This window comes from Chiloscyllium plagiosum, unplaced genomic scaffold, assembly GCF_037043375.1.
Source record: "Chiloscyllium plagiosum isolate Xiang-an unplaced genomic scaffold, Cpla_swu_hap1 HiC_scaffold_34, whole genome shotgun sequence".
NCBI classification, from domain to species: domain Eukaryota; kingdom Metazoa; phylum Chordata; class Chondrichthyes; order Orectolobiformes; family Hemiscylliidae; genus Chiloscyllium; species Chiloscyllium plagiosum.
In genome coordinates this window covers 9,007,172-9,033,044 of record NW_028270172.1, presented here as the reverse complement: position 1 = coordinate 9,033,044, position 25,873 = coordinate 9,007,172, and the positions used below count along the sequence as shown (strand labels likewise).

General features: G+C 42.4%; 1 protein-coding gene and 1 long non-coding RNA gene across 2 annotated transcripts in view; one reads left to right on the top strand and one right to left on the bottom strand.

Annotated features, from left to right (window-relative positions):
• LOC148141118 (uncharacterized) overlaps positions 1 to 9,080 on the top strand; it is a 43,036-nt gene extending 33,956 nt beyond the window's left edge. Inside the window, exon 3 of the long non-coding RNA XR_015752774.1 lies at positions 9,041 to 9,080. This is a non-coding gene — a long non-coding RNA (uncharacterized LOC148141118). The remainder of the gene's footprint in view (positions 1 to 9,040) is intronic.
• Positions 1 to 25,873, bottom strand: part of LOC122564555 (cadherin-20-like) — a 153,722-nt gene that overhangs the window by 33,927 nt on the left and 93,922 nt on the right. The window contains exons 2-5 of the mRNA XM_043719619.2: positions 16,861 to 17,291; positions 14,751 to 15,045; positions 5,568 to 5,687; positions 3,021 to 3,188 (exon numbers count right to left, since the gene is read on the bottom strand). Of these exons, the coding sequence (XP_043575554.2) occupies positions 3,021 to 3,188; positions 5,568 to 5,687; positions 14,751 to 15,045; positions 16,861 to 17,076 (799 nt within the window). The 5' untranslated portion in view covers positions 17,077 to 17,291. The remainder of the gene's footprint in view (positions 1 to 3,020; positions 3,189 to 5,567; positions 5,688 to 14,750; positions 15,046 to 16,860; positions 17,292 to 25,873) is intronic.

Below are 25,873 nucleotides of genomic sequence, written 5' to 3'. Positions count from 1 at the left end.
GAAGGAGTTTAATGCACTTGCTGAATGAATTAACTTACCTGTCACTATTAATGACCAGGTAATTCAGATGTGGAAGTACCACTGTTGGACTGGGGTGGACAAGGTCAAAAATCACACTGTTACAGTCCAACAGGTTTATTTGAAAAACCAAGCTTTTGGAGCACTGCTCCTCCATCAGGTGAAGGACACTCCAAAAGCAGTGATCTGAAAGTTTGTGATTTCAAATAAACCTGTTGGACTATAATCTGGTGTCGCGTGATTTCTGACTGGGTAATTCAGAGACATTTTACCGTGATAGTTTGAGACTGAATTCAGTTTCTTAAAAAAATAATCCACACATAAAATACTGGAGTTGGTGGAAGTGACCATGTCACTATTTGTTTGTTGAAAATGACCATCTGCCTCACTATTTTCTTTTCAGGAAGGAAATCCATCTATAACTGAGCTCTCCAAATGTAACTCCCTCCCCATGCTAATGTGAGTAACTCTTCAATGGCCCTAAAAAGTCACTACGACCTACGCTGGCTCAAGATGAAGGTTCATCACTGTCTTCTTTAGCTAATCAGCAATAGACAACAGATGCCAGTGAGGGCCATCTCCGTCATTGTCTTGCAATCTCAGCAATACACTGAGAAATGGGCAGGATCAGAGGTCAATCAGAAGGGACTGTCTTATACACTCAAAGGGTATTTCCTCTTTTATCTGCCTGTGAGTCACAAGGTTTTGCCTTCAAGTCCCACTCCATTGCTTGATCATAACCAAATCCAGGTTGATGGTGTGTTGCAGTATCAGGGGAGTGTTGCACTGTCAGAAGTGCTGTCTTTCAGATGAGCTGCTAAACCAAGGCTTCCACTACCCACTCGGCTGGCTTGAAAGATCTCTCAGCACTATTTTAACAAAGTAGAGAAATGTTTTCCCTGGTGTCCCAGGTCATATGTGTCCCCCAATCAACATCACAAAGAAAATGGATACCCACCCATTATCAAATTGCTGTTTTGCTGGGACTTGCTGAGTGGAGTTAAAAATCCTTTATGTTTTAAGTTGAGAAGTTCTTTCAGTTGTAGTGCAAGTAAAATTAAGTTTTTAAATGATTTTAAATACTTTCTGTTTTTAAGACGTTGCAGAATGCACTGGGCTCTTTAAAACTAGCTATTCGGAAGATGAAAGACAGCAATGAGTGCATGTTTGAGGCCCATTACAGTCAGAAACCATTACAAGTTTGATTATATGTTAAATTGCTGGTGTTCTAGGTGTTCCTGAAATGATTGATGTGTAACCATTGAGTATAAATTGCCAGGAGACCATCATTAGCATTTGGAACGTAAAGGCTCCCTTTTTGGCAATCATTTTTCAATGCTGCCTTATTATCTGTGCAAGGCATACTACTCTCCATGTCTCCATGTGGCAAGGTGGCTCAGTGGTGCTTCATAACACCAAGGTCCCAGGTTCGATTCCAGCCTCGGGTGACTGCCTGTGTGGAGTTTGCACATTCTCCTCGTGTCTGCGTGGGTTTCCTCTGGGTGTTCCAGTTTCCTCCCACACTCCAAAGATGTGCAGGTTAGGTGGATTGGCCATGCTAAATTGCCCATAGTGCTATGTGCATTAGTCAGAGGGAAATGGGTCTGGGTGGGCTACTCTGCAGAGGGTCAGTGTGGACTGGTTGGGCCGAAAGGCCAGTTTCCACACTGTAGGGAATCTAATGCAGTGGTAGTATCCCTACCACTGAGTCAGGAGGCCTGGGTTCAACTCCTAGCTGCACTGGAGGTGTGTCTTAACATCTCTGAACAGGCTCCCTTTTGGGTTCTTGTAAGACAGTGATAGTGTTTCTACCTCTGTACCCCACCTTCCACCGGTTCCTGAGGTGTGTCATCTCTGGACAGATTGATGAGAAATATTTACAGGCTCCCCCTTTGGGAACTTTGAAATGCATGGTCAATGAAACATTGCCAATTATAATTTCTCTGTAAGAGTCAATAGGGCACATAACACACGGCCATTGTCACCATTGTATCTCTTGGGAAATTGTGAGGGATGTGAATGGGTCGGATAACTATAAGGTTTATAAAGTTTAAAGTTGGAACTCCTAATATAGATCATGTGAGAAAACACTTAACTGAGAGACGTTGAGGAAGAATGGTTATGGAACTGTATTATTTTGACCTGGTTATACAGAACTATATTTAATTCCTATTGTGTAATAAAACAGTTGTTGTTTGAATAAAGTAAGATTCAGTAATCTCTCCAAAGCCTGACCAACCAACATAAACTGGGGGCACCTTTGCTCAGAGCCACTAATTCATGTTTTAAAAAAATCTTTGGAGTTGTAAGGGCAATGATCAACTGGAAAAAACTGAGTAGGATTCACTGGTGTGACAAACATCTAATACAATGGCTATACACTGAAACTCCAGGACTCTTGTGATACAGTGGTAGTGTCTCTATCTCTAAGCCAGGGGATGTTGATTCAAGTCCTCCCTGCTCCAGTGATGTGCCTTAACCAGTTGATTAAAATGTCAATACATTAAAACTGGCTGCATCAATTGTATCACAAGGTTTGAAACTCTTGATAAATGTTTTCTACTTGCAAATCAATACAGGCACTAAAAAGAGGACTCTATGGTGCAGTGGTAGTGTCCCTACCTTTGAGGCAGGAGGTCTGGACTTGAATCTCTCCTCCTCTGGAAGTGTGTAATAGTATCTCTGATCGGATTGATTAGATGATATCAAAAATTCTTTATCCCAAGACCTTTATACCTCAGATGGTGCCCTAAGTGTCAAATTGTAAACTTTTCACTGTACTCATGTGAGTACATGTGACAATAAAGCTAAAGCTAAATTCTAGAAAAGAAACCGTATAATTATTTTAATTTTGATGTAATAATGTCTTTAGCTCCCTGTGGAAAAGAACCAAAGCTATTCCTTTCAAATTTGTTTTTTTTTTGTGAAAACACCTTCTCTGACATTTTAATAATCGTGGTAAGTGCTTGGTAACTGCAGCAGTTGATGACACAGGTACTTACTGTGAGGGAATCTCGGAGGATTGTCGTTGACGTCTGTGAGTGTGATGTTCACAGTTGTTGTCCCTGATAATCCTCCCATTTGCCCACCCATGTCCTTTGCTTGTACAACCACTTGATATCCATCCTTTACCTCGCGGTCCATGTTTGACAATGCTGTCCTGATGATACCTGGAGAAATTAAAGAGGTTTTGCAATTTACAGTACTTTGAGAAACGATCAGCAGGGGGCACCAGTTACTAGCAGCGATTAGTAGCATGAGGCTCGATTCACTTTGCCTCAGGATGTTCCTACTTTGGGGTTAACCTGGAGAACAGTCATTAAAATTGTGATTTAAAGTTGGGCTATCTGACAACTTCTGACTTCATTTTTTGCAAACAAAGAAAGACTTACGTTTGCATATCACCAGATTTACCTTCAATGAAATACGTAATGAGACACAGTCACTGGTGCAAGTAGAAAGCACTGCAGCCAATTTGTACACAGCACGTTCCCACAAACAGGAAAGTGACAGTGGTTGGATAATCCCATTTCATGATGTTGGCTGTAGGATAGATATTGGTCAGGCCATCTGGAGATAATGCTCCCCTGCTCTTTATCAAAAATAGAACCATGGAATTTTCTATATCCCCCCCCAAATAGATAGATGGAACACGGTGCAAAATCCCAACAAAATTCCACACCTCTGACAGTGCAGTGCTTCCTCAGTGGGTGTCCCTCAGAGTCTTGCGTTAAAGTCCTGCGGAGGGTCCTGAACTCTGAACATTGTTGTAGTGATTGTAACCAGGTCAGCCAATGGACCTCAGAGTATGAGTTCCCTGACTGGGGCTATTAATCTGGTCTAGTCAGGGAGCCCTGCTGACAGATATGAACAGGAGGGTTCTGTTCACTCAGAGCTGGCTCTGAGGGAGCTGGATCAGTGTCAAGGATTCTCCATGTGGAAATAAAAGGTAACTTGGTGAAGGGAAAGCTGGCCTCTGTTGAGTTATTTCAGTGGCAAAGAGAGTAAAGCACAACAGTTGCATTTTGATTAGTTGGATTTTTGTGGTATGGTGGTAGTGTCCCTACCTTCGGGCCAGGAAGGCTGGGTTCAAGTCCCAGCAGCTTTGGAGGTATGTCATAACGTGTGTGAATAGATTTATTAAAAATATCTACACGAGTATAGTAAGAGCAAAATACTGGGGATTCTGGAAATCTGAAACAAGCACTGACAATGCTGGGGAAACTCAGCAAGTCTGGCAGCATCTGTGGAAAAAGCATTTGAATTAATGTTTTGAGTCCGATATTACTTCTTCTGAAGAATCATACCAGACTCGAAGTGTTAACTTTGCTCTGAAAGGACCTCTCAAATTTCAAATCTAATGTTGATCTTACTTTATGAACACCTTCTTTGCATTTGAAACTTGGTATTCCTCACTCTGTCCCATCATCCTATGATCTTTGTGTGGTATGATCCATTTTACTGCATGCAAAACAAAACTTTTCACTGTACCGAGGTACATGTGACAATAATAAATCAAATCAAATCAAATTAAATGAGAAAAGTAACTAGATCCTGTTTGTCCAAGACTCTCAAAAGCCTGGCTGTGATATTTCTAAAATGTGTATGTGTGCTGGGGCCTCTGTCACATTCCATTTGTACAAAAGGACACAAGCTCGTGATAAAAATTTGCTGATGCAAAGAAATCTTTATGCTTCACTGTTCTGAAATTAACCAATCAGTCACAGAATTATATAATATGGATTGATGCCATTCAGGCTATCATGCCTCTTTGAATAGACTGTCTAATTTAATTCATCATGGAAGTGTAGATTTCAATTGTTCTGTGTTTGATTATAAGAGTCTGGTAACTAACCTATGTTCACTCTGCTGGATTGTCAGAGGTCACATGAAACCAGGTTATAGTCCAACAGATTTATTTAAAATCACAAACTTTCAGAGCTTCACCTGACAAAGGGGCAGTGCTCCAAAAACTTACGATTTTAAATAAACCTGTTGGACTATAACCTGGTGTCATGTGACTTCTGATTTTGTCCACCCCAGTCTAACACCGGTATCTCCACATCATGTGCTGGATTGGTTAAGCCTGGTTGTTAACTCAGTAAACCAGACACAACAGGAAATGCTGGAAGTTTCTCAAAGGTAACATTGGCAGAAGTGTGAGTACAGTGATTGTGAAGATAAACTCTCATGAATAAACCTGTTGCACAGAAAGAAAATAATGTTATATCTGCACCGCTCAGAGACACATAAAACATGCAGCACTTCTTGATAACCTTGTAAAGGCATATTTTTAAGTAAAGGTCTTTTTGGAAGTTCCCTGGAATCTGATTGAACCATCCTTTTAATTCCTGTGTTCCAGATCTTATACAAGCTGGTTGTTAGAGATAAGGTTGGAGGAGGCAGTAGGGGTGGAGAGGAGTCTATGGAGATGCTTGGAAGAGGAACACAGGGTTAACTCATGAATCCAATAGCAAAGCGAAGACATAGCTGGATGCACACAGCTCCTTTGAGAGATTGAAAGATGAGATGGAAAAATAACTGTGTACCTGTTCTTGCTTCCACAGAGAAGTATGGCTGTCCCTGCAGGATGCTATACACCACTCGAGCGCTGTTTCCGTATGTGGGGTCATCAGCATCACTAGCTGTGAGCTGTATCACAGACGTACCTGTATACAGAGGAGGCATTATCATCAGATCTTTGCATTGGAAATAGAAGAGTTTATTACAATGGGTCTGCTTGCGGTTTTTCACATCTGATGGGGTTAACTTTGGCTTTGGACAACGGTGGGTAATCATGAATCTGCCACCTGTTCTACAGCTTTCTTTTGTTTATGTTTCCAATGGTGACACCATGAGCAAACGACCCCCTATTGTGTGGATCTTACACACACCCGAGAAGCTGAACATTTTGATAAAAACTGCTGGACATTTAATGGCTCCACCAAATGAGTAAACACGAAAGCACAGAAAGTTGAAAGCTCAGAAAGAGGCTATTTAACTCACGGTGCACGGGTTAGCTGAGAAACAGCGATCCCACTTAACATCATTTTCCAGCTCTTGGGTTTGTACCCCAGTAGGTTACTGTGACTGCTGCTCATAACTAATTGTTTTTTTTAAAATGTGATGAAGGTTTGAGCCTTAGGTGTTAAGTTCCAGTTCCCCACTACGCTCTGAGTGAAAACCAATTCCTCCTTATCGCCTCTCTCATCCTTCAACTAAACCCCAGAGACCCAGGTAGTGTTCTGGGGACCCAGGTTCGAATCCCATCACGTCAAATGATGGAATTTGAATTAAATTAAAATCTGGAATTAACAGTCTAATGATGACCATGTAACCATTGTCAACTTTTGGAAAAGTTAATCTGGTTCACTAATGTCCCTTAGGGAAGGAAACTGCCATCCTTACCTGGTCTGGCCTACATGTGACTCCAGACCCACAGCAACGTAGTTCACTCTTAACTGCCCTCTGGGCAATTAGGGATGGACAATAAAGTGACATCCACATGCAAGGAATTAATTAAAAACCATACTTTAAATATATGTCCCCTGTGAAGGGAGACACCTTCTTTTCCACTTTAACTAGACCACACATCATTTCACATTCCTTTATGAAATCTCCCTTCGGCATTCTCTGTTCCCATGAAAACAACCCCAGTCTTTCCAATCTTTGCTTGTAGATAGTCCTCCTCAAGCTTGTCTTAAACATACAACCTCTTATTCTGAGACTATAAACCTCTGGTCTCGACTCTCTTCCAAGGAGAAACAACCTCTTTGCATTGACCTTGTCAAGTCCCCTCGGAGTCTTGTATGTTTGAATAAGTCCACCCCTCATTCTTCAAAACTCCAGGTACAGGCCCAACCAACTCAACCTCTTCAGCTTTTTCAGCTTTTAAAGGGTGGCACAGTGGCTCAGGGGTTAGCATGACTGCCTCACTGCACCAGGGATCTGGGTTTGATTCCAGCCTCGGGTTACTGTCTGTGTGGAGTTTGCACATTCTCCCTGTGTATGTGTGGGTTTCCTTCGGGTGCTCCAGTTTCCCCTCACAGTCCAAACGTGTGCTGGTTAGGTGGATTGACCATGCTAAATTGCTCATAGAGCCCAGAGATGTGCAGGCTAGGTGGATTAGCCATGGAAAATGTGGGGTTACAGTGGTAAGGTGGGGGTCTGGGTGAACTGTTCTTTGGAGGGTTGGTGCAAATTTGCTGGGCCGAATGGCCTTTTCACACTGTAAGGATTCTATGATTCTCTCTTCACAGGATAGCCCCTCCTGGTGAGTTCTCATTTACTATTCCCAGTAGATCTCCTTGTAATAAACAATGGCATCATTGATTCCTGGTTTGGCCCTTGAACCTTGTACCCTGTTCAGTTCATTGCTGCTGTGGAGGCATCCCCCTTTCTGATGGGTTTTGGAACAGGGTGATGAGAATGTTTGCCTCTTTCCGGGTGGGGGCTGATCTGTAGAAGATAAGTTGCAATCTCATGTTGAGTGTAGGACTCCTGATGCAATTTTGAGGGGACCTCAATACCCTCTGACTTGCTGTAAACCCTCTTGTACCCCTCATTAATGTTGGCATTTCTGTTTGCCCAGCATGCACCGAAGGTTAAAGTTTCCCCCTTGATCCTAAAACTGCCAAGTGTGACTGCCGACATGCTACTGTGAGATTGCTGGAAATCTCTTGAGTTCAGGTTTTCACACTAACTAACAATTAATTAAACAGTATGACTGGCTGATTGCAAATTAAGAGATATGCTAGGTGTAGGAGAATTGCACATTCTTTTGAAGGTATTCATCTGGTACACATCAGGACAAATGCAATAATATCAAAAGTTCAAAGGGAGCAACAATTTGTACCAAATGACAAAAGGGTGCTGATGGATGGGCCAGTTGATTTAATTAGTTACAGAGAATGCTGCAAGGAACTATTATTCATTAGGAAATGTGCAATGCCGAGACATGTTCCTTTAGTATGCAGAGGACATGTTCCTTTGAATTGTGGCATTTTTGCATCTGTCCTGATGAGTGTATGACAAAGAGCTTTGACAATGGTTTTTTTTTTAGCAATACTCAAGTGCTACCAATTGATTATCAATGTAATGAGACATATACAGAACAATGGTTTTAACTGGTAAATGAAAGCAAAATATTGCAGATGCTGGAGAATTGAACTAAAACTAGAAAATGCTGGAGAAACTCAGCAGTTTGGGGAGCAACTGTGGCGAGTGAAACAGAGTCAGTCAATGTTTTGAGTTCAGCATGATAATGTATTTTTTAAGTTTTTTGTCAGCTAATACCTGCCAGGTTTCTGTATACCTTCACGCCTTTATTTCCCCAGAGGTGGGGTGGGAGTGAGTGAGGCTGGGGTAAACTGAGATCAGATGGGTCTTTGAGGCCTGAATCCTGCTTCAACAAACATTCCATGAGAAGCTAGATTAATTTTTAAAAAACACATCACATTCAATGTCTTTTCCCACCCAGCTCACCCCATCAAACCTTCAGCTACTAAAGCCCACCCCACAACAGTGTTGAGCCCCTAACCCCCTCCCCCTACACACATCTCACTCCTGGGTTGGAGTGAAGGGGAGGTCACAGGGGGTCCTGTAAGATGAAAGCTGGGTCACACAGAGATATTTTGGGAAGAGCCTGGTGTGAGAGTTGTGCTCTGATAATAACTGCTCAGCAATTAGCACATGCCGAGTATTCAACCTGCTCAGGTATTTTCTGACTCCCATCTGGAGCAGGCGGGACTTGAACCGTGGGTCTCCTAGCTCGTAGGTAGGGACACTACCTGCATGTCACAAGAGCTCCTGGTGCTAAGCTTCACTGACTGGAACATAGTCGCCGTCACCAGTACGGATATCACTGAGTCACTCCACAACTCAGCTATGAAGGGGTTAATTGGCTCTGACCTCCTAAGTCTAAACCAGTGTCTGTGATTTCCCAAGTTACAAATGGAAGCAGTTGCTTGTGGAAAGGAGTGATGAAATTTTAATCTCTTTGTGTCTGTTTACTTTTGCTCAGATGACAGGCAGCAAAAGATATCATTTGAAGTGCACTGATGCTGAACATTTTAAGATGTGTTTTACTGAGCGTGGCAGCAGAGCGCAAAGGTATGGCCTTCTGAATTAATATAGCTCTGATTTATTTATGCAGTTGGTCATTTTGTATTGGGATTCTCACAGCCTGGCTATTGACCTTGCTTGAATAATATCAGAAGGAATAGGAGCAAATGTAGACCACTCAGCCCACCAGGTCTGTTCTGCCATTTGATAAGATTGTGACCTTAATACTCATTTCCTGCCTGCTCCCCTTAGCTCGGTGATGGCACAGAATACAAGGTGGTGTTGGATCTATACAGAACATTGATAGGCCACAGCTGGAGAGCTGTGTGCAATTCTGATTCCACTGGATGGAGTACAGAGGAGATTCACTAGGATGTTGACTGGGATGGAGCATTTCAGCGATGGAGAGAAACTGAATAAGCTCAGGATGTTTTCTTCAGAGCAGAGAAGGTTGAGGGGGACCTGATAGAGGGGAACAACATTATGAGGGGCATAGACAGGGTGGATAGAACACAGTTTTTGAAGCATCAATAACAAGAGGGTATAACATTAAGATGAAGAGCTGGAATATAAGAAGGGATTTAAGGAAAACTCTTTTCACCCAGAGCATGTTGGGAATTTGGAAAGCATTGTCTGGGAGGGTAGTGAAGGTGGAAAACCTCACTACTTCTAAAAAGCACTTGGACGAGCACTTGAAATGTCATAACCTTCGAAGTTATGGGCCAGGACTGGTATCGGTAGTAGCATAATTTTGGTGGTATAGACTCAACGGGCCAAAGAGCCTCTGCTGTACTGTATGATTCAATGAACCAACTCAACCTTTACTTCATTTGTCAATCCCTTCAGTCTAGAAATTCTTTCTCTTGGAGGATTGAGTGTCTTTGGAATGCTCTTCCTGAAAAGATGGTGGAAGCAGGGTCAGTGAGAAGGCAGAGGTAGATGCATTTTTCACAAGCAAAGGGTGTGACAGGCTATTAGGGATAGGTGGAAATGTGGATTAATCAGATCAATATCAGTCATGATCTCATTGAACGGACAGGCTGAAGGGGCTGAGTGGCCTATTCCTGCTTTTGCTTTATATGTTTGCATGAATCAGCCTAATCAACGTTCCCTGAACTGCTTCCAACCCAAGTATTTCTTTCCTTAATAAAGAAACCAATAAATGCAGTACCGTCTCATCAATGCCCTGCACAGCTGGAGCAAGACTTCCCTACTCTCACACCCCATTCCTGTGCAGTCGAGACCAACAGGCCACTTCTCTCCTAATTCCTTGCCGTACCCGGGTGTGATCTGTTTGTTCGTCATACTCAGCAGGTACTTTGGGGCAAACACAACTCTTCCTCAGAACAAACGGGGCATAATTTTCAAGTAAAAAGCAGGAAAGGTTTTTTTTCACCCAGAGTGGGGTGGGAATGCTCTGCCTGGGTGGGGTGGACACCTCATAATCTTTAAAAAGTATTTGGATGAGCATTTGAAATGTCATAATGTTCAAATGGGGGAAAGTGGGACTAATGTCGGTAATCTTTGGTGGCACAGATGTGATGGGCCTAAGGGCCTTTTTTATATTGTATGATTCTGTGAACAAACTTTTACATTATCTTTGCTCATCAGAGTTCAGCAACTTGGAGAAACAGGACTCTAACCAGATGCTAAAATCTGCTTTAACAGATTTCACTCTCAGCTCTTCCCCACCTTATGGAGAACAGACCTCAATATAAATGAGAGGCCCTCAGTTTCAGTGGGTATTAACCACCTGATTCCACTCGCAGGTGCTATCATTGATCAACAGGCCATTCTCCTGGAAGTGCGACCAGAGCGAGATGGCCATAAAACCAACAGCAATAGTACCAGTTCAGTTTGTGAACAGAGTGAAAATGGCCTCAGTCACTCAGATTGAGAAATGTTCCACAAAACGTGAGTATGTCAGGTACAGTGTTCCAGGCAAGAAATTCAGGGAGTTAGCAAAAAAGGATGTTATAACTCACAGTTTATCAGAGAATACCTACAGTGCAGATAGAGGCCATTTGACCCATCAAATCTCCACCAACCCTCTGAAGAGTATCTCATCCCACCACCCTACCCCAGTTACCATGGATACTCTACCTAACCTTCACATCCCTGGACAATTCAGTATGGCCAATGCACCTTACCTGCACTGTGGGAGGAAACCAGAGTACCTGGGGGAAACCCATGCAGACACAGGGAGAATGTGCAAACTCCACACAGTCAGTCACCTGAGGGTAGAATCGAACCCAGGTCCCTGGTGCTGTGAGGCAGCAGTGCTAACCACTGAGCCACTATGCCTTTCATTATGTTCACATAATTCAGATTATAAGGTGTGTTTATCTTAAAGGTGAGGCAAGATTTTCATCAATAGTTTTGGCTTGAAATGCTTATTTTATTCATAATTGTGGGACAATTGAAAGTCAAAGGTGAGTAAATTAAGAACCTGAGGAGACGTGACCTGGTGGATGTGGAAAGGATTTTTCCTCTTCTGGGAGAATCTAGATTCTCGGGGTCATAGTTTAAAAAAAAACAGAGATGAGGAAAAATTAATTCTATGTGTTTTTAGAACTCCCTTCCTCAAAAGGCAGTGGATGCAGCATCTTTAACTATGTTTAAGGTCCAGGTAGATAGATTTTCCAGGGGGATGAAGGATTACCAGGGATATGCAGGAATGTAGAGTTGAGGTTAAAAATCAAATCAGCTATGATCTTAGAGTGATTGAGATGTCCAGCACAGAAACAGACTTTTTAATCCAAATCATTCAAATGGCCAGATATCCTAAATTAGTCTAGTCCCATTTGCCAGCACTTGGTCCATCTCCCTCTAAACCCTTCCAATCCATATACTCAATCAGGTGCCTTTTAAATGTTGTAACTGTCCCAGCCTCCATCACTTCCACTGTTGAAGGCAAAAAAAACCTGCAGATGCTGGAATCCAAGGTAGGCAGGCAGAAGGCTGGAAAAACATAGCAAGCCAGGCAGCGTCAGGAGGTGGAGAAGTCAATGTTTCGGGCATTAACCCTTCTCTTCACCACTCCTTGATTTGTGCCACTCTCCCCACCAGTCCCCCGAACCCCCATCCCCAAACCCCAGTGCCTTGCTCTGCAACTGGAAAAGATGCAAAACCTGCTGACACACCACCCCCCCTCACCTCCATCCAGGGCCCCAAACAGTCCTTCCAGGTGAGACAGAGGTTCACCTGCCTCTCCTCCAACCTGGTTTACTGCACCTTGTGCTCCCAATGTGGTCTTCTCTACGTCGGGGAGACCAAACGTAAACTCATCACATTTTGCTGAGCATCTCAAACGAGCCCACAGGGGCTGACCAGACCTCCCAGTCACCGCCCGTTTCAATTCCCCATTCCCACTCCCTTTCTGACATGACCACCCTCAGCCTCCTTCATTGCCATAGTAAATCAGACTGTAAATTGGAGGAAGAACACCTCATCTTCTGCCAAGTCAGCCTAACCCAGAGAACTCAACATTAAATTCTCCAATTTCAAATGATCTCCCTTCCCATCCCCCGACTCCCTTCCACTCCTCTCATCCTTCTAGCCACCAACTGGATTCATTCCTCCCATCGACAACCAGGCCGTACCCTCTACCAGTGTTCACCTAACCCTACTAACATCCCGTACCCCCAAACTCCCCTTTCTCTGCAGCACCCCTTTACCCCCACCCCAAGTCCTGAAGAAGGTTTACACCTGCAATGTTGACTTCTCCACCTTCTGATGCTGCCTGACTTGCTGTGTTCTTTCAGCCTCCTGCTTGTCCACCACTTCCTCTGGCAGTTCATTCCATACACGCACTACCCTCCATGTGAAAACGTCTCTTAGGTCCCTTTTAACTCTTTCCCCTTTCACACTAAACCTATGCCCTCTAGTTCTGGACCTCCTCACCCCAGGGAAAATACCTCGTCTATTTATCCTATCCATGCCCCTCATGATTTTATAAACCTATATAAGGTCACCATCCAGCCTCTGATGCTCCAGGGAAAACAGCCCCAGACTATTCAGCCTCTCCCTATAGCTCAAACCCTCCAACCCCGACAACATTCTTGTAAATCTTTTCTAAACCATTTCAAGTTTTGTAATGTCTTTCCTAATGCAGGGAGACCAGGATTGAACACCGTATCCCATGAGTGGTGTAGCAGGCTCAAAGGGCTGAGTAGCTGAGTCTTGTTCCCTTTTCACATGTTTGTTTAATGAGTTTGTTTAATATTAGGTGTTTCACTTACTCTTTGTTAAAAGCAGCCTCTGTTCTCGGCAAACAAAAGGTACAGGTTCATGCCTCACACCATTCTTAAATTAGCCAGGTGCCGGGGGAGCCTACAATTCTGGGTTGTTTTCTCCAAGGCAATGCTTTGACCAATCAGTGTCAACTAGGCAACAAATCAGCACCTTTTTCTCCTGCAGTATAAATTGTAATGCATTGTGTTGGAATTTGGCATTCTTGCATTTTTCCTGGAGAACGCAAGATGGAAACCTTGTGACCCTCTTTTCAGCAATAGCTGTTATGGAGGATGGAAGACTTTGATTCAAAAGTTTCCGTTGTCCTTTAAACACCATGACCATGTCAACAAGAAGGCATTTCCAAAAAAGAAGCACAAATATCAACTATTGTCAAATCCTTTCGGTATAAATTTTAGAATGGTGTTTTATCATATGCAATCATTTGGATCAAATTATTTTGCAATAATTATGAAATAATATAATATCTGGTAAAAGGATACAATTGTTGACTTATTAAAATTGCTGTAGTATATTTCTATTTATTTCATTTCTCCAAAATATCCAGCAGTTTTTTTTTGCATTATTGTAAGTCTGTAAAGCTTTGTATGAGCAGTTCAGTTCAAGGAAGAGGTGAACTTATACAAGCTATTTCAGCTGTAAGACTCATATTGCAATGATTGTAAAAATCACAACTATATGATTTTATGACATCAGTTGAAAGGAAGAAGTTACATTTCATACTAAAAGGTCATACCAAAAAACGTTATAATTAAGTGCTTCTGAGTTGTAGTTATACGTTATACTGCACCCAGCAAGTTCCCACAAACAGCAATGCATTAATGATAATTTCATCTGTTTTTTAACAGTTAGGATCTCTATGCTGCAGATAAAGGCCATTCAGCCCATTCAGTCTGCACTAACCCTTTGAAGAGCATCCCACCCAAGCCCACCGCTGCCCGCATAACTTCACATTTAGCGTGGCCAATGCACCTAACCTGCATGTTTTCAGACTGTGGGAGGAAACCCACGCAGACACGGGGAGAATGTGCAAACTCCACACAGTCACCCAAGGCTGGAATCGAACCTGGGTCACTGGAGTTGTGAGACAGTAGTGCTAACCCCTCAGCCACTGTGCTGTCCTTGTGCATGTTGTTTGACAGGCCACTAGGCAAAACTCCCCTGCTTTGCTTTGAAATAGTCACATGATTGGTTGCAAGGTCAGAGGGTATTGGGGTAAGTGGCTCCATCAAAAGATAGCAGCTGAAGCACCATCCTTCACTGTCACGCTGAACTCCTGAAGTGGGACATAAACCCAAAACGATCTGACCAAGAAGCAAGAAACTTCAGCCTGGAGCTGGATCTGCAGCAGTGCTGCTACTATAATGCAGGAATGTTCGAGAATTTGAAGAAGCTATCACAAAACTGATCCTTACCCATTGGAGACATTTCAGGAACACTGGCCACGTAGGGTCCATCAAGAAACTTTGGCTCATTGTCATTGATATCCTGGATCTTGATGATGAATTCAGACTCTGGTTCCATTGGCCTCCCAGTCCACCTGTCTAACGCCTGTGCCCGTAAGGTGTAATGTGTCTTCTCCTCGCGATCTAGCCTCTGTACAGCATGAATGTCACCTGTGTTGTCGTCAATGGTGAAAACAGTACCCGCTCCATCACCTGACAGGATGTACCTGACAGAGCCTTCTCCTTTGTCCATGTCGGAATGAAGCTAGAATTACAATTAATCAATCAATAAGCTCTAATGAATCAATGATGATGGTTTTTTTCACCTCCACTTTAATTTCTTCATATATTAATTTTGCTGTTGCCTGGTCAGGGAGGCTAGAGCCAGCGGTCAAATATCTCAGGCTGCAGAGAAGGCCAGTCGGATTTTTTTTCTGCTAACTTACAGGATGTGGAGTGTCACTATCTAGGTCTGCCCATTCTTTTCATCAGAGAATCCCTACAGTGTGGAAGCAGGCCCTTCAGCCCAATCAAAGGGAAGATATTTATATAGCTATGGGGAAACTGCGACAGGATTAATCGATAGCCCCAAGAAAGTGAGGACTGCAGATGCCGGAGATCAGAGTCGAAGAGTGTAGTGCTGGAAAAGCACAGCGGGAGGGTTGATCTTTCGAGCATAAGTCCTTCATCAGGAATGTGGGGGTGGGGGTGGGGGGGTGGGAAGCAAGGGGGCTGAGAGATAAATGGACCCAACCCGCCAGGAATTCTGATGAAGGGCTTAGGCCTGAAACGACGACTCTCCTGTTCCTTGGATGCTGCCTGACCGGTTGTGCTTTTCCAGCGCCACACTTGTTGACACCCAAGGGAGGTGATCACTGCAGTGGGAAAAATATGATTTTAAAATCTTCTATTGTCATTTTTCTCATGAACAGCCCAGTGCCTGAGTTTTTATGTGCTAATTTTGATCAGCATTGCAAAGTAAATGGCACACAAGTGAGAGTTGAAATCTTCTCCTCCAACAGCACCAAAGGGCACTTTTACTTCCTTCCTCCCATTACTCCCAAAAAATGATTTCTACAAATTCTGGTCATAATCAAACACACATTATTCTGACAGTTCTTTATCCAGTTCCTCAGCAGTTTGCTGGAGTGAACCCAGTTTGTCCCATTATGGAATTAACTAACAGCATCTTCCTTTTTAAAAAAGGCAAAGACTTCCTACATCCATTTCAAGTCCAGTTCTGTAGAAATATGTGTCAGTCTTCTTTGCTCCAATCAATGGGATGGACCCAGAGGAAAATGTTTTGACTGAAATCTCTTTTCAACTATTTGGCTGACTGGTTTGCAATTGCATAGTGATACCAACAGCATGGGTTCAATTCCTGCACTATCTGAGGTTACTATAAAGGACACTCCTTCTCAAACTCCCCGCGCCTAGTGCATGGTGATCCTCAGGTTAAACCACCAACAGTTATCTCTCTCTCTCTAATGAGGAAGCAGCCCTTGGATTTGTTAGGACTGTGGAGACTATGTCTTTACCAGCTTTTGCTAATACTACAGTGATTGAGGGAGCTAAAGGGAACCATCACCTCAATATATAAGTAGATACAAGTTCTAATTCAATAGTTGCAAACCAATATTTGCTACAACTTGACAATCTGGCAATTTTTAATGGATTCTGTGAAGATATGTTATTACTAAATATTAGTATTGCTGATATTACATACTGATCATTATTTATTAATACCTCTTTCTGTTTCCTCTCTCTCTGTCTGTCCAGGGTAAAACCTTTCCATAAAATGGATCTCTTCAACTCAACATTTGTCCATCCCTCCTGACTCAACAGTCATTATCTCTTTAGGTCTAAATGGAGAGCGATCTGAGCATGTTTCTTGGTGATAGCGATACTGTATTTGATTGCTAGCTGTTGTAGTTGCATGCACGTTGTTGAGTGAATGTCCATAGCTGGTGAAATGTTATTCGAGTGTCTTTCTAGATGGTAAACGTGGGACTCAAAAAGGCAGCAAATGGGTTAGCTTCATTGTTCTTTTGACGTTAAGCTTTTGTTCCCCTGTTCTTACCTTTCCGACATATAGTGGCTCTGATCCGGTGTATTCCTCTAACACAAAGAACTGGTTCCATACCCAACCTCTCTTCACGCGATGATGCATCATCTCATGGTGTTGGCTGTTCTCTGCGGCAGTTACAGGTTGGACCCCAAACACCTGCAGCAAACTGGCTAGATACAGAAATAGGTGCAGTCCAGGTATACATGTACTTGTGTTGTAAGTCCCCATGGTCAATTGTTTTGGGAAATGCAGGCAGAGAGTGGATGAAAAGGGGTTGATCCTTTGCAATCTCTGTTTTCAGAAACGTGGCATGGCAGCTTTATAAGAATTGAGCTGGTGGTGGTTTGCCTCAGATTAGTGCCGTCCACTTTATTGTCAGCAAAGTTTAAAGCCTTTTGTCCAATCGCAATTTTGCCAAATATCCAGCACTTGACCTGCAAAACCTGAAATAGCAAACACGTTTCAGAAAGTATCAGTCAGCTGTATATCATGTCTTTGCTAATCATGGCTCAAATAACAACAACATTCTGCAGAAGTTGGAAATCTGAGATAAACAGAGAATGTTGGAGAAACTCAGCAGGTCTGACAGCATCTGTGAAGAGAGAAACAGAGTTAATGCTCAAGTCCAATATGACTTTTTCAGAACAGGGTTCAGAATTTTGAGAATTTAATTAATTTAAAAAAAGCTTTAGTATGTGTTGTGCATTACATTGAAGAATTTACATTTTTTTAAACAGTAATATATTTGGATGACATATTCTTGGTCAGTCTTCAATACAACAGTAACATGTGCATTTTATATATCACCTTTAAGGTAATTAACATTCCAAGGTGCTTCACAGGAGTGTTATTGATCATGATTTGAGATTGTTTTATACAAAGAATGTTAGGATAGGTAAAAGCCTGGGGAGAGAATTCCTTTTGAATCATCTACAATGCTTAGAGAAAGATAATGAACTTATAAAGCTTCAGGAACATAGCTTGTTATCTTAAATAGATTGCATGAAGTTAAAAGGAACTAAAACAAATTAGAGTTCATAAGACTACACCTGTAATAAATGTTTTGCATTTTAATCAGTAGTCTACCTCCTAACTGATTAAAGGATTCACCAATGTCAGCCAATTTTAAAGTTGTTAACTTTTTGCTTATAAATATGGTGTCTCATTCATCTCCATCATACAATGCCTGTGGAAGGAGCAGAGCTCTGGAAGCTTTCAATTTCAAATAAACCTGTTGGACCATAATCTGGTGTCGTTTGATTTTTGACCTTGTCCACCCCAGTTCAACTCCAGCATTTTCACATCATAGTAATAAAGGTAGGTGATAATTTAATCCATCTTCAGTTCAGGAGGGTGATATAATCAGGGTTATATTCCACAGAAATAACTGTGTTTCTGAGAAGATTTTTGGCAAACCTTTCTACAAGGAAAGAGAATATTTTTGTTAACAGAACATTGTGAACAGGTGTTGCATTTCAATTTTATTTAGTGACCACACCAAGGATGAAAACAAACAAGGACAATAATTTCCTTTAACATAAAGCCAACATGTCTTAAACAACACAAACACAGGGACAATTCAGCACTTGTGTGATGGACGTATGTGACAGCATCTCCTAATGACTAAATAATTCAGGATGCTGGAGGCCATGTTGTGTGAAAATTAGCATACTTTTCCTTCAGGGTTTCTCTAACCAGGCAGTAATGCTGATCTTCAGGAGAATAATTTCTTAGCGGTTAAGGGTCTTTTGTTAAGATCAATTCAAATTAGCCTGAGACCCCAGTGAGTTCAAGCTAAGTTACTCTGCTTCTTTTATTTTGTGTGGTTGTATTCAATGAACTCTATTATTCATTCAGCGCACACACAAAACACTCTCTATCTGCATGGCTCTGGGTTTGAATCGCTTCTGTGCGAAAAACTCAGAGTGGGGTCAGTTGGTTATTGCTGACTCTGTATGAACAGGAATCCACATGATGATTCAGAAGTGGCAGAAGCTCCACAGACAAAGACCCCTCCAAAACATTATCCTTGCTTTATGTACTGCAAAAAATTCTATTTCACTCTTAACTGATCAATGTCATTACACCATGCCTCCTTTATCAATGGAGAACATGGTTACAATGGACAACTTGGAACCATGCAGCGGCAACATTCCTACCTCTGAGCCAGGAGGGCTGGGTTCAAGTCCCATCTGCTCCAGAGGTATGTCAGAGTGTGTCAGAACCGGTTGTTTCAAAAGTATCTGCATTCACACCTACTTTCAGGCTGATCGGACACAATCTTGGCTTCATTGAACCACTGTGTTTTGACTTATGTCAATGTATCATCAATCTGTTTCAGGGCTGCAGAGGTCCTGCAGGGAAATAAATCTCATTAAAAGGGTCCTCCCACTGGCAGATTCGGTCCAGTCAGTATTGGAGAGGGTGTGTCTGACACTAATCTGTCCACTTGCCAGTTTAGATTGGAAGTATTGCACCTTCCAATATCAGCTCCAGCAGAGAGTCCAATGTCAGCTCCAGCAGAGAGTCCAATGTCAGCTCCAGCACAGACTCCAATATCAGCTCCAGCAGAGTCTCCAATATTAGCTCCAGCATGGTCTCCATGATCAGCTCCAGCAGAGACTCCAATGTTAGCTCCAGCAGAGTCTCTAAGGTCAACTCCAGCACAGATTCCATGGTCAGCTCCAGCAGAGAGTCCATTAGAGGATCAGGATTAGGAGGTGATGAGTTCGATGTAATTCCATTGTAGCTACACGACATCTTTTGACATTAGCCGAAGGCACTACTCCTTACGATCTGTCTTCAGATCATGGGTTTGAAATGTTTCAAATTGAGTTGTCACCCTCCAATATGCTCAACCTCACTCCACTAATGGTGTTCACCCCACACTTCCAAAACTCCTCCATCCCTCTGTTGGCAGAGAATCCTCTCTCATTCACTCTCCCCTGTCATGACAGAATGCTCATCAAACACCTCCCACCAACCCCCACATATCCGCCCTGTACTGCCCAGCGATGCTGACCTCTCCAACACTGGCAGAACAGCTGCCAGTGATTCGGGAGAGAAGATGTGGGAGTTGCTGGAACTAAGGAGAGGGGCCAGCAATGAACATTCGTTTGTGGGGGAGAGGGTAGGGGTTTGTAAGATATTGGTGGTGCTGCAGGTCTTTGCCCTCCAGCAGATTTACCAAAGGGTTCTGCCGGAATAACACCTCGTAAAAGCTTGTTTTTTATTTCAAAAATATACTTTATTCATAAAATAATTTGATGGTCTGTACAGTTGGTCATGCCATACATACGTAAACATTTGCATACAGAGATCAGAATTTATCATTCATATATACAGGTCTGTGTGTTTATCAATCACATATCCATATATTTAGCTGAGGCGTCAGCGGAGCCCAAATGACTGCGTGGGCAAAAGCTTTGAGAACATCCATGTAAAATCCATGGTAGGTCTGGTGCAAACAGCCCACGTTTCTGTGAATGTCCAGTGGATACTGTACTCCTTTAGATGATGCTGACATTTGTGAACTCTATAAGGAGGCTGTTCTCTCAACGCAATTGCAGGTTCTTCCTTTTAGTTTCAGTGATACTTTTCCATTATGTTACACTCCACTACACTTCTTCCAATAACTCCAACAGGAGCCAATATGTTGCTTAATTAGCATTTATTTCCATCGACTGTAATTGTCTCACTGGACTGATTCCTTTTTAAATTGTGTCCACATTTCATTGAATGATTCTTAGTGCCTGCTGCTGTTACACCCCTTCAGCACAAGAGGGTGCACCATGCTGTTCCCACAAACCTTACACAATACCAAAGGTACTTTCTGGGTTTCTTTGTAGACAGCTCTTGTGGCTCTCAGTCACAAAAGTGGACTTTTCAAAAGTTCTGGTTGGTTTCTTCAGATTTGGAAAGAATGTTTTACTTTATCCCCTTTTCATTTTTGGGAACTATTTTTAAAACAAGGATGAGTCGGGTGGGAAGGTGTATGTGTCTGGATTACTAGTCCAGAGACCTGCATTAAATATTTGATGATTTCAGTTCAAGTCTCCCCACAGTAACAGTACAATTTAAGTTCAGTTAATTAAAAAAAAGTACTTCAGTAACAGTAAGTGTGAAGTAATGCTGACTTGTCAAAATTGTCTATCTGTATTCCTTAGGAAGTGAACCACTGTCCTCACAGTGGGGCAGTAGTAGGTCATTCAGCCCATCGAGTCTGCTCCACCATTCAATGACATCATGGCTGATCTGATCATCCCCAGCTCCACTTTCCGGCCTTTTCCCTGTAAACTTTGATTGCTGTGCTGATTTAAAGCTATCTAACTCAGCCTTGACTATATTTAATGGCGCATCTCTGCAATAAAGAATTCTACAGATTCTATACCATCTGACAGAAGACATCCCTCCTCATCGCTGTCTTAAATGGATGACTCCTTACTCTGAGATTATGCGCTCTGATCCAAGACTGTCCCACCAGAGGTAACAACCCTTTTGCAACTACCTTGTCAACTCCTCTAAGAATACTGTATGAGCGAGTTTTGAGAAGATTTGTAGCTCAGGTTGAGGTTCTAGACCTAGGTTGTTTTCAGACATTTCACGACAATACTAGGTAACATTTTCAGAGAGCTTCCAAATGAAGCACTAGTAGTGTAGCCTGCTTTCTATTTATATATTTGTGTTTCCTAGGGTTGGTAACATCATTTCCTGTGGTGACATTATTTCCTATGGTGATGTAATTTCCTGTTTTTTTTTCTCAGGGGTGGTAAATGAGATCCATGTCAATATGTTTGTTGATAGAGTTCTGTTTGTAATGCCATGCTTCTAGGAATACTTGTGCATGTCTCTGTTTGGTTTGTCCTAGAATGGATGTGTTGTCCCAGTCGATGTGGTGTCCTTCCTCATCTGTAAGAATACTGTATGCTTCAATAAAGTTACCTCTTTTTTCAACCTACTCAAACTCTCCTCAGAAGCCAATCTCTTCATACCCAGGATCAACCTTCTCTCTTTATTCATTCACAGGACATGGATATTACTGGCCAGGCCAGCATCTATTGCTGGTCCCTAATTGTTAAGAGTCAACCACATTTCTGTGGATCTGGAGTCACATGTAGGTCCCAAAAAGGGCATTAGTGTAACAGGTAGGTTTCTCCAATTATCAACTATAGTTTCATGGTCATGATTAAAATCTTAATTCCAGGTTTCTATTGGATTTAAATTCCCCCATCTACCATGGCAGGATTTGAAGAAAGGTCTGCAGAACATTATCTGAGTCCCTGGATTAACAAGAGAAAGTGAGGAGTTCAGATACTGGAGAGTCAGAGTCAAAAAGTATGGCACTGGAAAAGCACAGCAGGTCAGGCAACATCCAAGGAGCAGGAGAGTCAACGTTCGGGCATAACACCTGCATCAGGAAAGGTTTCATTCTGATGAAGGGCTTATGCTTGAAACGTCGACTCTCCTGCTTCTCGAATGCTGCCAGACCTGCTGTTCTTTTCCAGCACCACACTTTCTCCCTGGATTAATAATCTACAATAAAACCACTAGGCCAACCTTTAGGTTAAAGATTACAAATTGGCAAGGGCGAACAGCAGAGATATTAAATGACAAACATTGTTTGTAGCCACTGGACCATTTTATTTGATGGGGAAGTAAAGTGGTGATATAATAAAGGGGGGGGGGGTTGCAGAATAGAGTATTCTGGCTCTGAGAATTAAACATTGAATCAGACAAGAGGAGGCCATTCAGCCCCCAGCACCTGTTCTAGCTCTTTGGTAAAGCTATCGGATTAGCCCCATTGCTTGGCTCTTCCCTTACAGCTATGTACTCTTTCCAATACTTATCCAATTTCTTTTGGAAAGTTATTAGATCATAGAATCCCTGCAGTGCGAAAGTGAGCCATTGGCACATTGAGTCTACTCTGGCCCTCCAAAGGACATCCCACTCTATCCCTGTAAGTCTGCATTTCCCATGGCTAATCCACTTAGCCCACACATCCCTGGACAATTTCCTATGGTCAATCCACCTAATCTGCAAATCTTTGGACTGTGGGAAGAAATCAGAGCACCTGGAGAAATCCCATGCAGACATAGGGAGAATGTGCAAACTCCACACAGACAGTCATCTAAGGCTGGAATCGAACCTGGGTCCCTGGCACCGTGAGGCAGCAGTGCTAGCCACTGAGCCATTGTGCAGCTCTACTATTGAGTCTACTTGCAGTGTCCTTTCAGATAGCCCTTTCCAGATGACATCAACTCACTGTGTAAGAAATAGTTTGGTCTCATAACTTCTGCTTTTTTTGCCATTCACCTCAAATTTGTGTACAATAATGTTAAAGCAATAGCACTGCTGGTGCTGGAGAACTGAAGTATAAAGAGAAATTGCTGGAGAAGCACAGCAGGTCTGGCAGTATTGGTGGAGAGAGAAACACAGTTAATGTTTAGGATCCCACTGACTCTTTGGAATTGAAGAGAGGTGGGTATCTCCTTTGGTTACAAAGCAGCCTGTTTCCCACCTTGGATTCAGATAATCAATATAGTATGATCTAATTTGCGCATACTAATCTGAAAATGGTCCACTTGGGTGCAGAAGCATTCAGTGAATATAAGGAATGATATAAAATTTACAATTTGGCAAACCAGTGGAAAATGACCCTTAACATCAAATGCTGGAAGATGTGGGACCTTTAAAGGTAGAATGCAATTCAGAGACAGTGCATTGAGGATGTAGAAATCAGGAGGTGAAGTGAAAAGGATTCTGGAGGTGATAGTTACCGAGTAAATATCACTGTACTTTAGAGCAGCAAAAAACAAAGTATATAAAATACTCAATTACATTACCAGATTAATTGACCGTAAGTCAGTAGTTGCTTTATAAATTCTACATATACATATTCCAACATTGATACTGAAAGAAAGAGACTCTCTTAACATCCACACTTACTGCAGCTCATGGAATTAATGCAAGTAAAGATCCTTCATGAGATGTGGGTGTGTCACAGGCTGGGCCAGCATTTGTTACCCAGCTCTACCTGCCCTTGGGAAGGTGTTGGTGAGTGGCTGAACTTCATTTGTTGTATGATCACTCACTCTGCTGTTAGGGAGGGAGTTTCAGGATGTTAACCCAGTGACAGTGCAGGAAGGGCGTTATATTTCCAAGTCAGGATGGTGAGTGACTTGTAGGGGAGCTTGCAGCCGGTGCTGTTGTTATATGCTTGCTGCTGTGGTCCTTCTCGATAGTAGAGGTTGCAGGTTTGGAAGGTGCTGTTGCAAGGACTATATTTCTCTCTCTCTGTAGTTGCTTCCTGACCAGCCAAGTTTCTCCAGTGCTTTGTGATTTGTGTGGAAACTATTGTTAGTTCACGGCTTTGTCATTTAATTTCTTTGACAATGGGAAAAACAGGGTTAATTTGGGGTTGTGTGAATGTTGATTGGACGCTGGCAGTATAAAAACTAAAATAATCTGAACTGATTGATGGAAGACTGTTCAGGAGCCATATTTAATATAATGTCAACACTCTCTGGTGTGTGTGGGGAGTTATGTTATGGTAATGTGAAATATTGACAAAAAGACTTCAAAGAGTATTTTACATTATAAGATGTATAGGCAGAAGTAGACCATTCAGCCAACTGAGTCTGCTCTGCCATTCATTTGAATCCTGGCTGATCTGATCATCTTCAACTCCACTTCCCCACATTCCCCCCATAACCTTTTATTCCCTCACTGATTAAACATCTATCTCAGCCTTGAATATATTGAATGACCCAGCCTTGACAGCCCTCTGGGATGAAGAGTTCCACAGATTTACGTATCCACTAAACAGAGGTCTTCCTCGTCTCTGCTTGAAATGTGTGACCCCTTATTCAGCATTCATTTCCTCTGTCCTAGACCCTCCGAAGAGGGGACACAACCTCTCTCCATCCAGCCTGACGAGATCCCTAAGACTCTTTCATGTTTCAGTAAGTTCATCTCTCATTCTTCTAAACTCTCATGTCTACAGGTCAATCTACTCAAATTCTGCTCATAAGAAAATCCTTCCATGCCTAGAACCTTCTCTGAACTGCCTCCAATGATAATGTCTCTTACTGTGCACAGTATTCCAGTTGTGGTCTGACTAGTGCCTTGTGTAGTTTCAGCAGAAACATCCCTACTTTTACACTCCATTCCTTTTGAAATAAGGGTCAACTTTCAATTTACCTTCAAATGTTTTGAGGAAGAGTCACTGGACTTGAAACATTAACTCTGTTTTTCTCTCTACAAAAGCTGCCACGACCTGCTGAGTTTCTCCAGCATTCCATGTACTTTACTTCATTTGCCTTCCCTAATTCTGAATTAAAAGTGTTTTAAAGGAAAAGAACTGAGGAAAAGAGGGAATTCCAGAGCCATGCCTACTTGCAATTGCATTTAGATGTGGTTTCCCAAAGTATGCTACAATTAATCCTAATTTCTACTCCTCTGTCTTACGGTCTTATAGAGATTGATAGGTTCTTGATTGCCAAGGAGATCAAAGGTTACGGGGAGAAAGCGAGAGAATAGGGTTGAAAACACTTATCAGCCATGATTGAATGGTGGCTCGATGGGCCGAATGGCCTAATTTCTCCTCCTGCATCTTATGGTCTTACGATCTAATACTTTGGGGTATTATCAGCCAGTGCAATTTTTCAGTGGATGAAGGAGAACATTTTACTAGGGTTACTCCATGTCACCATTTATCTCAATGGCAGAGTCAGAGAGTCACAGAGATGTACAGGATGGAAACAGACCCTTCGGTCCAACCCATCCATGCTGACCAGATATCCTAACCCAATCTAGTCCCACCTGCCAGCACCCCGTCCATATCCCTCTAAACCCTTCCTATTCATATACCCATCGAAATGCCTCTTAAATGTTGCAATTGTACCAGCTTCCACCAGATTCTCTGGCAGCTCATTCCATACACATACCACCCTCTGTGTGAAAGAGATGCCCCTTAGGTCTCTTTTATATCTTTCCCATCTTACCCTAAACCTATGCCCTCTAGTTC